General features: G+C 33.4%; 2 protein-coding genes across 2 annotated transcripts; one reads left to right on the top strand and one right to left on the bottom strand.

The window, feature by feature from the left end:
• The first annotated feature begins 157 nt into the window (after positions 1 to 157).
• BORCS6 (BLOC-1 related complex subunit 6) lies at positions 158 to 1,360 on the top strand. Its single transcript, XM_065504702.1, has 3 exons — positions 158 to 692; positions 760 to 1,123; positions 1,192 to 1,360. Exons 1-3 carry the CDS (start codon positions 230 to 232, stop codon positions 1,235 to 1,237), a joined length of 873 nt encoding a protein of 290 aa, XP_065360774.1. The 5' UTR covers positions 158 to 229; the 3' UTR covers positions 1,238 to 1,360.
• On the bottom strand, positions 1,279 to 2,012 carry Cypl (peptidyl-prolyl cis-trans isomerase-like 1 Cypl). The gene is made up of 2 exons (XM_065504703.1): positions 1,859 to 2,012; positions 1,279 to 1,803 (listed from the first exon to the last, which is right to left on the bottom strand). Exons 1-2 carry the CDS (start codon positions 1,945 to 1,947, stop codon positions 1,356 to 1,358), a joined length of 537 nt encoding a protein of 178 aa, XP_065360775.1. The 5' UTR covers positions 1,948 to 2,012; the 3' UTR covers positions 1,279 to 1,355.
• Positions 2,013 to 14,934: the final 12,922 nt, after the last annotated feature.

The following is a 14,934-nucleotide window of genomic DNA, read 5'->3' as shown; positions in this document are numbered from 1 at the left end:
CCATTTCAAAATAATACTTGAATTCATATTTTTAATTTCCGTTTCTTTTTTCAAAAACAAACTTGGCATCACTTATTTATTAGTTCATACAACTGGGTGACTCATGTTAGAATAATTTTTATTAGAACAGCTGTCATTTTAATGACAACTACAATTCTTTTGTTTACCCCAAAAAAATCAATAAACAATAATCTTAAATTCGAATAAAATTTGCAAAAAAAAGTAAAAAATGTCCAGGCGCACTCAAGATATACCTATAAGACCACGTTATGGCTTAACCGATGAAGAAATTGAAGAAGAACGAGCCAATCGCGAAGCAGCCAACTCAAGATCACGAAAAACATCCACCAATTCGAACTCCGACGTAGCTTCATCCTATAAGGAAATACCATTTTTGGCCCAATATGCTGGAGCCGTACCAGATAGTGTATTAAATGATTTGACACCTACAGCCAACAGACCAATGCCGGGTAGAGATGAAAGTATCGATGATGAGGAAGATGAAGAGGATAATTCGAAAAGCAGCTCCTGTGATAATAGTAATAAAACACCTAAACGACCACAAAGTTTACTAAGTGATGCCATACCATATGAGTTGGAAGGTGCAGATAATACGGAAGGTCAAATGAGACATTTTGTGGCAGAGAATTTGGAAGAAAAGTTGCGTTTGACCAGTCCGCCAGGAAGAGAGGGTAAATATTAAAAATTTGTTATGTGATACAAAATACTTAAGTATTATAATAAAAATCTGTAAAACAGATTCCTTTGACTACACCAAGACTACATCACATCATAGCACCCCATCTACATCCACGGGTGGTGGTATGACAAGGCAATTTTTGCTAATGCCTCAGCTGCCACAAATTGATGCCAATGTTTTGAATGATATAGAAATTGAGGCTCAGTATTTGGCCACTTCGGTGGATAATCTAACGGAGAATTTATGTAATCTGCTGCATTCCATTTCATCAATAACGGCCGATAATGTAGAGGTACATAAAAATGCTGTTAATAAATTAACCGACAGCATGGATGCCAATATTAAATGCATGTATACCATAATGGCAAAAACAGAAGAAATTACCAAATCTATGCAGCCTACAGAAAAAGTGGGATTACGAATGTGAGTTTACTTATATTTCAAATACCAAACAAAAATCTCTAATACATATTTAATTTTTCTTTTCATAGACGTGAAATTAAGCGCCTAGTCGATATGTTAGACAGTACCGTATAGGAGTTGGATGATGAGCCCACAGATCAAATTAATACCAAACCTTTATGCCCTTTAATTTAATTTTAAATTTATTTAAAACATAATAATCTTATAGTTAAATAAATCTATTCCAAAGAAACTATATTTTATCCACTTTTGCTTTCAATATACGCACACTATCTACGGGCCGATCATTTTTATCAACTTCTGCCATACCAATACGTTTAACCACCTGCATGCCGGCATATATTCTACCAAAAATGGCATGTTTGCCATCCAGCCACTGGGTGGGTGCGAGAGTTATAAAAAATTGTGAGCCATTTGTGTTGGGTCCCGAATTGGCCATTGATAAAATGCCGGCTCCTGTGTGCTTTAAATCAGGATGTATTTCATCGGCAAACTCACCGCCATATATAGAACTACCGCCACGACCGGTACCTGTGGGATCACCGCCTTGTATCATAAAATCTCTTATGATGCGATGAAACACCACATTGTTGTAATAGCCACGTCTAGCTAATTCGGCAAAATTCCGACATGTGTTTGGGGCATGTTTCCAATACAATTCCACTGTGATTTCTCCCATGCTGTAAGTAAAACACATGAAACACTTGTTGAATTCGTTGATTTTATAAGACTTACGTGGTCTCTAGTGTTACGAAATTTGGTTGCCATGATTTATCTGGTATACCAGCTGTAGCTGCTAATGCATTTCCTGTTGTAGCCAACATATTTTATTAATAACTTTAAATTAAAGTGTAAAAGTGTGAAATTGATGCAGAATTGAAAAATGTAAACAAAGTCTCTTCTTCTTCTATTTATGCTTTGGCATAGTGGTGTAAAAATATTGAGTATTTGGGTGTTGAGTACCAACTGTTTTCTTGAGTATTCGATACTCAAATGTATTTACTCAGTACCTTCAGAGTTGCATTTTGCATATACAAAAGTAAAATTTAAATTTAATTTGAATTTTTGTGAACTTGCTTATTTATATAATTAATAACATTGCATCTAGACATACGGAATATCTATCATCTTGTGATAAGTTTACCAACAAACGAAATACATATGTATGTTAAGCATAGAGTAATAATCAAAGAATATGGTATTTGCAATCTTTGAAATGTTGGACACAACCAAATTATAATTGTTAAAAACCTTCGAATAACCCTCATATAGAATGCATCTGGATTCTTTGAATGATTTTGGTAATAATAAAGAGTGAGTCAAAAAAAAAATAAAAATTAATACACACTATTCCAGCCAAAACTTATCCGTGTTCCAACAAATTATTATTATACCCTTCACCATGAGTGGCAAGGGTATATAGTATAAGTTAGTTATTCCATTTGTAATTTCTACATTTTTCATTTGCGACCCCACAAGTATATATATTCTGGATCGTTATAGATAGCGGAGTCGATATAGCCATGTCCGTCTGTGTGTTGAAATCAACTTCCCGAAGCCCCCAAATAACTTACATACACAATTCATACATTAATATCTCCGAAATTCTTCCGGTCCATAAATTCCATATAAGGAAAAACCAGAACAACCTCGATTTTTGACCTATTTTTTACCTAAATCTGGATTACTAAGTCATTAATATAGACAATATGGATATCTAATGATTGATATTTCAAAGACCTTTGCAACGACGTATATAAGACCATAGTAAGTTGGACCTATAATGGGTCAAAATCGGAAAAAATATTTTTTAACCCGAAAAATTTAAAAAAGAAAAAATTAAAAAAAAAAATTAAATTTTAAAATAACATTTCGAAAAAAAAATTTTTCAAAAAAATTAAAAAAAACACCTTTCGACAAAAAAATAAATTTTGTTTACCTAAAAATTTTTAAAATTTGTATTTTGTAGTATAATTTGGTGAAGGGTATATAAGATTCGTCGCAGCCGAATATAGCTCTCTTACTTGTTTAATATCTGGGCGTACTTTGGCAGAACTCTGGTTAGAGATTGATATAGTGTCATCCAAAATTGTCTTTCGATGAATTACTTAAAAAAAAAACGTAAAATAACACTGTCCAACAAATTGAGACTTTTTGATTGGAACAGAATAGCGGCCCTATAATTCTGAAAGGGCATGTTGAGTAGATCATTTTTGTAGAATAAACTTATAGTCCACCTGGTCGGCATTTTTTTTTACAGTGGGTCAAAGTTTTCATTTTTTGATCGAAGGGAGCAGTATACTAACTGAAAAAAATGTTGTAAGTTAATGTCTAAGAGAATTCTTATTGTCAGAGTTATATTATGGAATTTTATGGGTATCATTTTTGTGGAAGATCTTAACCCTCTAGCTCCTCTTCTTAGGGGTCAATTTGACCCTTTTTCGAGAAAATTAAAAAAATTCCTTTCAAAAAGGACATTTAAGGATTAAAATATTCGACGAAAATGTTTGCCGGAAAATTTCAGTGGGGGTCACCAAAGATACCAAAGATGTAGATAAAGCACTTTACGCAAAATTGCACGCCACCTTGGGTCTCACATTTTTTAAAAAAATCGCCAAAAATCTATTTATAATCCGAATGAGTATTAAGTTTATTTATTTACTTTTTTTAATATTGTTCGTTTTTTTTAGTTTTTTAGATATTGTTGCGGGGGCAATTAGGCAGGCCTATTTCTACGCCTCTAGATACCCAAAAAAAAATTTTGCGTGGCGGAACCTTAGATAACACGCGTCGGGATGAGGCTAAACATGCCTAAGGCCTCAAATCCCTCAATCATTTTTAAAAAGGGAGGGGCTAAACTACGATTGGAGCCACCACTCCATGCCCAAGTCCCAGTGGATTTTAGTATTTAATTTTTAAAAAAGGAAGGGGCTAAATTACGATTGGAGCCACCACTCCAAGCCCAAATCCCAGTGGATTTAACAAATTCATTTAAATGGGGAGGGGCATACGGCCAATGGAGACACTACCTCCTGCCCGAGTCCCAGTGTATGTATAAACTTTATTTGTTTTGTTAATAATGTTAGTAAAATTTGTTTTGATTGTTGGGGTTAGTAAGTTATTGTTAGTTCTGTTGATTTGTTTTTTTTGTACCTGAAAAGAAGAAAATAATATTAATAATAAAAGTCAAATAAACATTAGATATTGGATTGATACTATTTACCCTTAGTCAGCATTTATTTAAGACCTGAAATTAAAAAGAAAACAATATGAAAACAAATTAAATAATACTCACATGTGTCGGCCGTCTGACAATCAATGAATGCAATTATTAGTATATGCATGTATGTGTGTGTCAGAGTCATTGAATAACGTAAGAGTGGCAACGCGAACAAGTTGCGTAGAATTCTAAGAGTTGTATTTCATTCAGGAATGGGAATTTGCAATTGGCGGGAACGTTTTAAAATAAGAAAATTAGTATTTGAATGAAACTTACTGAAATTCATGATAGCCTGGTATGATGGGTGGCAAATGTTTAGGAAAGTTTCACAAATAGGCCCACAAATAGAAATTTTGAATTGGCGGTTAAAATATCTGAATACCCGCGAAAATAAAATATTATGTTTGGATAAAATACATAAATAATAAATATAAATGTTGTGATCAAAAAAAAAAAAACCACCAATCACAAGGGTGAATCATGTGAATGGAGGGAAAACATCTAGGTAATTTTGTTTATGTAGTTTTTTTTCAAATAAGTTTTGTTGGTGTAAGAGCAAATAGGCGCCAAGAAAACATATAAAATGTAGGGGAAAAACCGCGAAATAGTAAATAAAGAACGAGTATTTAAGCACTAACAGAACAGATTAGAGATTAATAGTAAACAAAGACTTAAAAGTGTGACACGTTATTTTTGTCAGTGATATCAGATTTCTATTTGGCGATAAGCAAGGAAAAGAAAGGACCTTTTTAAAAGTGCAGGATTTAAATAAATATTTAAATCCTGATAAATAAATTAATTTTGTGAAAGTGAAATTTGTTATAAAAAAACGTAAGTTAGAGTGCAATAAATTTATGTGTATGATTATGACCAAATATTATAAGTAGTCTTATCATAAATATTTTATTTCCTACCCTAGCTGGCTATTTTCTTGGAGAGTCACATACAATTAAAAGGGCCTGGATGTATTTGGTCCCAAGCCACACTATAATAAATAGCCAGGTAACAATTTTCACTATCATTTTTGAATATTATAAATTTGTGCCAAGCATTATACGAATGAAAAAAGACGCCAGAAAAGATACTTATTCATCTCCTTAATCCGTAGTGCAGAAAAGTTAACATATTGGTAAATTTATAAATACAAACCAAATTAATTCTAAATAAGAAGCAAACATTTTTAACAAATAATAAGTGAATGAAAAGAAAATTTTATTAAAGAAATTAAGTAACGAAGATTACATTTAATTAAATAAATAGGGGATGATTCGAATATAAGAATCGTTAAATATAAAATTTAAAAAAAAAAAATAATTACAAAAGAATAATAAATTAAAACAATATTAAGTAACAATAATTATTAAGATAAGTTAGTTTAAGTTGTGTGTTTGTGAATAATAATGTGTGAATTTCGAGAGTGTGTAGTTAGATGTATGTGTTTTGTTTAAGTACAGTATTCCCTCGAAATAGCCGAAAAAGAAAAATAATATAGTAAAAGAAAAAATACATATATATACATATCTTGTGGAAATTATAAAAATCCAAAGGTAAAAGAAAACAGAATTCTTAAAAAGAGCTTAAGCGAAAAAGAAAAAGATTATTGTTTTACACGCCTGTAGAGTGACAGGAAAAAGTTATAGCCTCAGGGAGCTCCTTTAGGTGATAAAATTCAAAAGTATTTACATTCTCGGTATTAGAGAAATAGTAGCTTGAGCCCTATAAAAGAAAAGAAAGAAATACGATTAATATGAGCATCTATATAAAAAATTAATAACAGATATATATATATTTTTTTTGTTTGTGATTTTTGAAATCATAGAAAAAGTAACGGCTAGTAAAAAGATAATAAAAAAAAAGGGGAATAGAAAAATAAGAATACGATAATTTAATCTATTAAGAAAATAAGTTCAATTTGTAGTAGCAATAGCCAAATTAGTATTAAGTATAAGTTATATTTTTATATTTTGGTTTTCATTATTGTTAATTATAGTTCAATAAAAAAATATGTTTTGAATAATCTAAATTCATAACTTATCATGTTGGAATAATTTGTTGAAGGTTATGGCAGTGATGAACTGGTAAGTGGAAGAGTTCGGTCGTGTGGATATTGGGTCGTAGATTTAAATGCTCCGGAAGTTTCTACGACAAGGTTGGGAGGGCTGACATCGGGACAAACAGCAGTCTCGAGATTCGTGTGTGGTATCGTTGTGTTTTGTGTAGGTTTTGTAGAATGTACTTCTTTTTGTGTTATAGTTAACAACCTAACGACAGGGTTGGGACCTCCTGAGAGTCGGGAGCTAGTCGGAAAACTCGTTAGGCCCAAGCAGACCGTAACATAAATGGCGCCCAAACAGAATGTAACAACTTGGAATACTTCTCAAATCCATGAGATGGTATCACAAGCTGTATGAGAAACATGTAGTAACAGCAACACATGTAACAATATCCCACTAAAATGAAAAACAATAGCCCAATTAGAAATCCGAGATGCTAAATGTAATTTTTGTAGCCTCTGAAAAGTAAAATGAAAACAGAGATGTATAAGAATATCATTTAGTGAGCGAATTTCTAAATAAATACTTACGAAAGAGATTGACAATATCTTGATAGCATTTTTGGTGCTGTTGTTAAATGTATTGTAGCTGTTTCTAAGAAAAAGTGATTTTCAATAGTTTTTTCCAATATTTTAATGAAATATCGATGGGGATGTTTGGATATTAAATAGCCTCTCTTGTAATACTTATTCAAGGGGAATGTTGTATTTAACTTCATACAGTCCATCGTAATCTCGTTCAGTCATCTTATATTTGTAGAATGATGTACGATGTACCTTCGATGTTGACATTAAAATGTTTTTTTTAGTAGTTTGAATACGTACCACATAACGAATCAATCATTATATTTTTGAAACCGCAGCGACCTCCACGTCCGTTCATCATTGCCAGACTACAAAAGAAAATATTGAAATCTATAATTAACAAAAGTAAACAACAATAGTATATAGTTTATTTATTAAAGTATTTGAATTATAAGTATTATATAAAATATTTTTATTTATTTATTTAGAATTTTTTTTACGTCTTATTGTTTTAGTAATTATATTAGAGTCTTAGTTATTTACGTATTATAATTGTTTTAAAAAGTTTTACATTATTATTTTTTTATTTTATTATTATTTTTATATTTTATTATTATTATTTTATATTTTCATTTTATTTTTTATTTTATTAGATTTTGTTTAATTTTTTTTTATATTATTTGATTCTATATTATATATTTTATCAATCTATTTATAATTTTCGTTTAATAATATTATTATTTCATATTATATTTTATATTCAATTTTATTAGTTTTTACCTAGTGCATCATAACTTTTCTGGTTTTTTTATAACATTCCAAAATAACACATAGTGCATTGGTTTTCATATATATTTTTTTGAAACAATCAATTCCTTTTTGTATTCTCACCGAGAGATTATGAATATTGAAACCCGGTCGAAAACGCAAAATAGAAAAAGAAATAGACAGCCAATTTTCGACCTTAACAGATCTATACCCCACGCGTTGCCAAAAGTCAGAAAAAGAGATATTCCAAACAGCAAAATGTCGAATCCTGTAAATACGAATAAGAATCAATTTATAGATTTATCTAACACGATTACCGCTGGAACACATGTCACTCCTTTAGATAATATTAGGTCTAGTGTAGCAGGAAATACGATTCCGGAGGAAAATATCGCTCCTGAAGTTAGAGAAATGGTGGCTGATGAGGCAATGATAGTACAAAGGTCACTAGAGGACAAAGTCAGGAAAATGGTACAAGAGGAAATGACAGACATTAGGAAAAGTTTAACTGAATTAACAAAGTCAGTAGTTGATCTTTCAAGAATAACATCACAAAATCAACAATCAATAATAACTCATCAAAATACATCCAATCCGGCGACGAGTGAAAATTCTTCCGAAGGAAATGGGAGATTAAATACTAGACTAGCATCTGAGAATAGTTCAGAGAATAATACTTTGAACGGTAGAAATTTGGCACTAAATTATCCAAGAATGCATGTGCCTGGTCCAAGTATGCAGAGTGTAGAACAAGTCCGCATACGAGTGGATAAATTGGGGGTAATCTTCGATGGTAACCCGGCTCATTTGAGCATTGATGACTTTGTGTTTCGTCTGGAACACCTGCAGGCTCATTACCAAATACCTTGGACAGAAGTTCTAAGAGATTTTCACCTTTTGGTCTCAGGAACTGCCAGAGAATGGTATTGGCTGTTCATTCGCACTCACGGAGTCATAGATTGGCCTGGCCTGAGGCATGCCCTGATGAGCCAATATCAAACCACACGTTCTAACTTTGAGATTATGAGAGACTTGGTAGAGCGTAAACAGCAAAACGGTGAGACGGTGGACAGTTATTTCCACGCAATTTGCCAAATTAGGTCACGACTGATTCAACCAATACCGGAATATGATTTAATTAAAATAATAAAAAGGAACATTAAAGAGAGCATAGGCAGAATAGTCTATCCAATTTCCGTATCTTCGGTGGAACAGTTGAGGGTGGAATGTAACGAGGCAGAGAGGAATTTTCCTAGGAGAGACGTACGAAGCATTCAAACCACATCTAGACCACTCAGATATGTAAATGAGATTGACTTTGATAACGAGGAGACAGAAATGGAAAACCAAATTGCAAGCTATGAAGAAGTTGCTGCTGTCAGTAACTATCCGCAACTTAGGAAGCCACAGTTATTGTGTTGGAATTGCAGACAACCGGGACATGTGTTCATGGAATGCACGGCAGTAGAGAGAACCTTATTTTGCTACAAATGTGGCAAACCGAATGTCATTACACCGAGATGTCCCAATTGTCAATCGGGAAACCAATCCCGGAGCTTGGGAGCGAAGGGAGACCCACGCTCATCGGAAAATGCCTCCCCACAAAAAAATTAGAAGTTAAAAACCCGATATTAGACTCCAATGCCTTAAATCAAAAAGAAAGATCAAATTGCTTGCCAATGATAAGACATTATTTGCCCATAGACTTAAGACAAAAACATTACGATGCAGTCAGAGCTCGAATATTTAGTTGTGAAGATTATACGAGAAAAGTTTCTAACCGAATTCGTAAGGTTCGGCAGAAATTTGCAGAACGACGTAAGATGAGGCGACTAATGATTGAATCAGTTAATAGGGCAATAAAAGGGAATACAGATAGTAGGATTTTTGCAGAAGTGTCAATAGAAGGAAAAATAATGAAAGGTTTGTTAGATACTGGTGCCTCAGTTAGCATATTAGGAAAAGGATGCAGGGAACTTATCCATGAATTAGACCTTGATATATTGCCGATATTGTCCAATGTGAAAACTGCCAGTGGACAATATCATCGCATATTAGGAAAAATAAAAGTATCCATTAGGTACAAAGATCAGGAGAATAATATACTTCTGTATCTTTGCCCCGATTTGGAACAATCATTGTATTTAGGCATAGATTTTTGGAAGGTTTTCAAACTGGCACCAGATATAGTTGGAGTAGAGGAAATAGATGCAGATATGATAAGAAAAGATTTCGTGTCTAAGGACAATGAATATAAAATCAAACCACATGAGTTGAGCGTGGAGCAAAAGCTGACATTGGAAAAAGTGGTTCATCAATTTGATACATATGAAGAAAAGGGGTTAGGAATGACAAAATTAGAGAAACACTCAATTAAATTAGTTGAAGGTGCTGAGCCGGTGAAGGATCGGTACTATCCTATTTCCCCGGCAGTTCAGGAGATTACATACCAAGAAATAGACACTATGCTGAAACTGAATGTTATAGAATTAAGCGACAGCCCGTGGTCTAATCGCACAACAGTGGTAAGAAAACCAGGGAAAAATCGGTTCTGCCTAGATGCCCGAAAGCTTAACAAGTTGACGGTGAAAGATGCTTACCCTCTTCAAAATATCGATGGGATTTTGAGCAGGATTGACGAAACTCATTTTATTAGTAGCGTCGATTTAAAGTATGCCTTCTGGCAAATAGAGTTAGATGAGAATAGTAAACAATACACAGCATTTACCGTAGCTGGCAGACCTCTCTACCAGTTCAGAGTAATGCCATTCGGCCTTTGCAATGCCGCTCAACGACTCTGCCGGTTAATGGATAAGGTCATTCCGAACCGCTTGAGGGATAATGTCTTCATATATCTCGATGACTTATTGGTTATTTCTAGTACCTTTGAAGAACATGTTGCTTTATTAACTGAAGTAGCTAAATGTCTCAGGGATGCTAATTTGACAATAGGTTTGAAGAAATCACACTTTTGTTTTCAGGAATTGAGATATTTAGGCTTTATCGTAGGAGGTGGATTACTTAAAACTGATCCTGACAAAGTGCAAGCAATACGCGATATAAAGTTGCCTAGGACGGTTAGGGAAGTGAGAAGTTTTCTCGGTACTGCAGGGTGGTATAGGCGATTTATTAGAGATTTTGCCACAATATCTGCGCCCCTAACGGATACTCTGAAAAAATGTAAAAAGTTTCACATGACACCTGAAGCAATTGAGGCTTTCGAGAGATTGAAAAAAGCATTAACATCGGCCCCCGTACTTCGACATGCTGATTTTACTAAACACTTCTACATTCAATGTGACGCATCAGATTATGGAATTGGAGCTGTGTTATATCAATTAAATAACAACAATGAAGAACATCCAATAGCTTTTTATTCTCAAAAACTAAATCCTTGCCAGAAAAATTATACTGTCACCGAGAAAGAATGTTTGGCGGCAGTAATGGCTGTGAAAAAGTTCAGACCCTATGTCGAAATGATGCCATTTTCGATCATAACGGATCACGCAAGTCTCAAATGGTTAATGACCCTCAAAGATTTGAGTGGAAGACTTGCCAGATGGTCTTTACAACTACAAGCTTTCGACTTCAATATTGAACATAGAAAAGGTTCAGAAAATATTGTAGCTGACATGCTTTCTCGTCTGCCACAACAACATGATTTGGAAGAAGTTCAAACAGAAGATCTATTGGATTTCGAAACTACAGAATTTGAATCCGAAGAATATACAGATTTAATAGATCAAATTACTCAAAATAAACATAAGCTACCGGATCTAAAAGTAGTAGATGGAAAAATCTTTAAACGAACTAGTTGTGATCAAAATGTGGAAGAACAGTACCAATGGAAGTTATGGATACCCCCAAACCTAACACATACAATAATTGAAAAAGCCCACACAACAAATGTTTCAGCTCATGGTGGAACGGCGAAAACAATGGAAAAAGTCAAGAGATACTTTTATTGGCCTAAAATGACTATTCAAATCAAAGAGTTTGTAAAAAATTGTCAAGTGTGCAAAGAGACCAAACCATCAAATATAAACTTAATGCCAGAAATAGGTAAAGAAGTAGTTACCGAAAGGCCTTTTCAGAAATTGTATATTGATTTCTTAGGAAAGTATCCGAGATCCAAAAGTGGCAATAGTTATATATTTATTGTCATGGATCATTTCTCAAAATTCATTTTCTTAAAGGCCATGAGGGAAGCTACCACTACTAACGTCATCAAATTTTTGACACAAGAAATTTTTTATAAGTTTGGCGTGCCCGAAATTATTCATAGCGACAATGGCTCACAATTTGTGGCCAAAGGTTTTCAAGATTTGTTAAACACTTTTGGGATAAGACATATGAAAACGGCAGTTTATTCTCCCCAGTCAAACGCGTCTGAGAGAGTGAATCAGTCAGTTTTAGCAGCAATTAGGGCTTACTTAAATGAAGACCAGAGGGACTGGGACTTATATTTATCGGAAATTGAGTGCGCTCTGAGAAATTCAGTTCATTCGGCCACTGGTTTTACACCATTTTTCGCGTTATTCGGTTTCCATATGTTCTCAAATGGTTCTGATTATAGACTTGCTCGAAAATTGATGTCTCTTTCAGATCACGAGATTGCGAATATGGCAAATAATGAAAGACTTGAACTTATTAGGGAAAAGATTAGAGAAAACATGCATGTTGCTTATGAGAAGAGTGCAGCCAGGTATAATAAGAGAGCAAGACATGTAAAGCTGGTACCCGGTCAAGAGGTCTTTAGAAGAAATACTATTCTTAGCGACTTTAGTAAGAATAGAAATGCTAAGTTTTGTAGGAAATTCCTAAAATGCCGTATAGTTAAGCCAATTGGAAATAACATGTATGAGCTCGAAGATTTACAAGGGAAATCTATAGGCATATATCATGTAAAGGACATTAAAATGTAAAAAGTAAACAGTAAAGTTTTTGTAATCTGTGATAAGATCTATACCAAGTGCAATATTAGGATAATCAACACAAAAATTTATACAATTTATTATTTTTAGCCTTTATTTTATGTAATGTGTTGTCTTAATATTCCATTTTGTACCTGATATATTTATAGATTTAGAAACTAACTGTGATAACAAGAATATGTGCAATATTAGGATAAGTGACAAATTTTTTTTTAATAACATGACAATATGTATGAAATGCAATCTTAAAATGTTCGTATTGTCCTAACATTTCACAATATTCTTAACATTTAATGAACCTACATTGGCGTAAAAAACTCTGTTTCATAAGATTCTATTATGTTTCCTCTAACGTCAATTCTTCTTAGATTAATTATTAATGACATAGGTGATCAAATAGAAGATATTACTTACTTGATTCATTCATAAGGCTGACCTCGTATATGCCCGTAACTTTCCAATTAATCCATTGTTTTGTTACCTGAAAAAAAAAAAAGATCAAATTTCACAAAGTAAAATTATTATATATTAAATGTAGGAGAATACTTCCCGTAATATGTTGTAGACATCTTCAAATAACATCTTTAGTCTGGTCACATATTGAAAACAATCTGTAAAAGAAGAGAATTAATAATGATTTTGAATAGTAATCGATTGTAATGAAAATAACCTAAATAATAGGAAAGTAATCTATAAAAAGTTAGGATATTCTAGCTAGATATGACATTTCTTTATATAACTATACATATATAGCGAAAATAACTAGTTACGGTGTATGATCTGATACCACCCATTTGCAATTACTTACATTGGCAACAAAATAACTCACACAAAGTTTTGCGAATGTTCTGCAAATGTCCAAAATGACTATATATGCTGTATACTAATCCACGAATACAATTCAGCACATTTTCAGCCAACTGTGTGCCAAGTTTTACGACTTTTTCTAGTACAGTTCAGCAGATAGGTATATGATATTATATAAATATAATTTGCATGTGAGGTTCCACGTCCACCAATAATAACCCACACATTTTCAGACAAATTACGTAAGATTATATATTTGGACATAACTATTTACTATATGTCAAGTCCACTTGAAATTTCGAACTAAAAAGTAGCACAATTTTCCGTACGGATATAGAAGAATATGCAGTAGAAGTTTCAAGAATATTGGATCAGTGAATTAGGCTCAACAAACAGGCAAAAGGCATAAACGAACAATCAAAATAACAGATATACATTAATATTTATATCTAGAGTAGAAACTAACCTTGAATTGTAGCCCGGCTAAATCCTGGATGAGACTCTGGTCAGGGTGTGGGAGTTCCCCACGTAGGTTGTCATACCCGCACACCGTCCCCTCTGACGATCGCCAGCGAGCCCGGAGTTTTGTTGCGGGGGCAATTAGGCAGGCCTATTTCTACGCCTCTAGATACCCAAAAAAAAATTTTGCGTGGCGGAACCTTAGATAACACGCGTCGGGATGAGGCTAAACATGCCTAAGGCCTCAAATCCCTCAATCATTTTTAAAAAGGGAGGGGCTAAACTACGATTGGAGCCACCACTCCATGCCCAAGTCCCAGTGGATTTTAGTATTTAATTTTTAAAAAAGGAAGGGGCTAAATTACGATTGGAGCCACCACTCCAAGCCCAAATCCCAGTGGATTTAACAAATTCATTTAAATGGGGAGGGGCATACGGCCAATGGAGACACTACCTCCTGCCCGAGTCCCAGTGTATGTATAAACTTTATTTGTTTTGTTAATAATGTTAGTAAAATTTGTTTTGATTGTTGGGGTTAGTAAGTTATTGTTAGTTCTGTTGATTTGTTTTTTTTGTACCTGAAAAGAAGAAAATAATATTAATAATAAAAGTCAAATAAACATTAGATATTGGATTGATACTATTTACCCTTAGTCAGCATTTATTTAAGACCTGAAATTAAAAAGAAAACAATATGAAAACAAATTAAATAATACTCACATGTGTCGGCCGTCTGACAATCAATGAATGCAATTATTAGTATATGCATGTATGTGTGTGTCAGAGTCATTGAATAACGTAAGAGTGGCAACGCGAACAAGTTGCGTAGAATTCTAAGAGTTGTATTTCATTCAGGAATGGGAATTTGCAATTGGCGGGAACGTTTTAAAATAAGAAAATTAGTATTTGAATGAAACTTACTGAAATTCATGATAGCCTGGTATGATGGGTGGCAAATGTTTAGGAAAGTTTCACAAATAGGCCCACAAATAGAAATTTTGAATTGGCGGTTAAAATATCTGAATACCCGCGAAAATAAAATATT

This window comes from Calliphora vicina, chromosome 3 (genome assembly GCF_958450345.1).
Source record: "Calliphora vicina chromosome 3, idCalVici1.1, whole genome shotgun sequence".
NCBI classification, from domain to species: Eukaryota; Metazoa; Arthropoda; class Insecta; order Diptera; family Calliphoridae; genus Calliphora; species Calliphora vicina.
The sequence above is the reverse complement of the archived record's forward strand: the minus strand, read 5'-3'. Positions and strand labels throughout refer to the sequence as shown.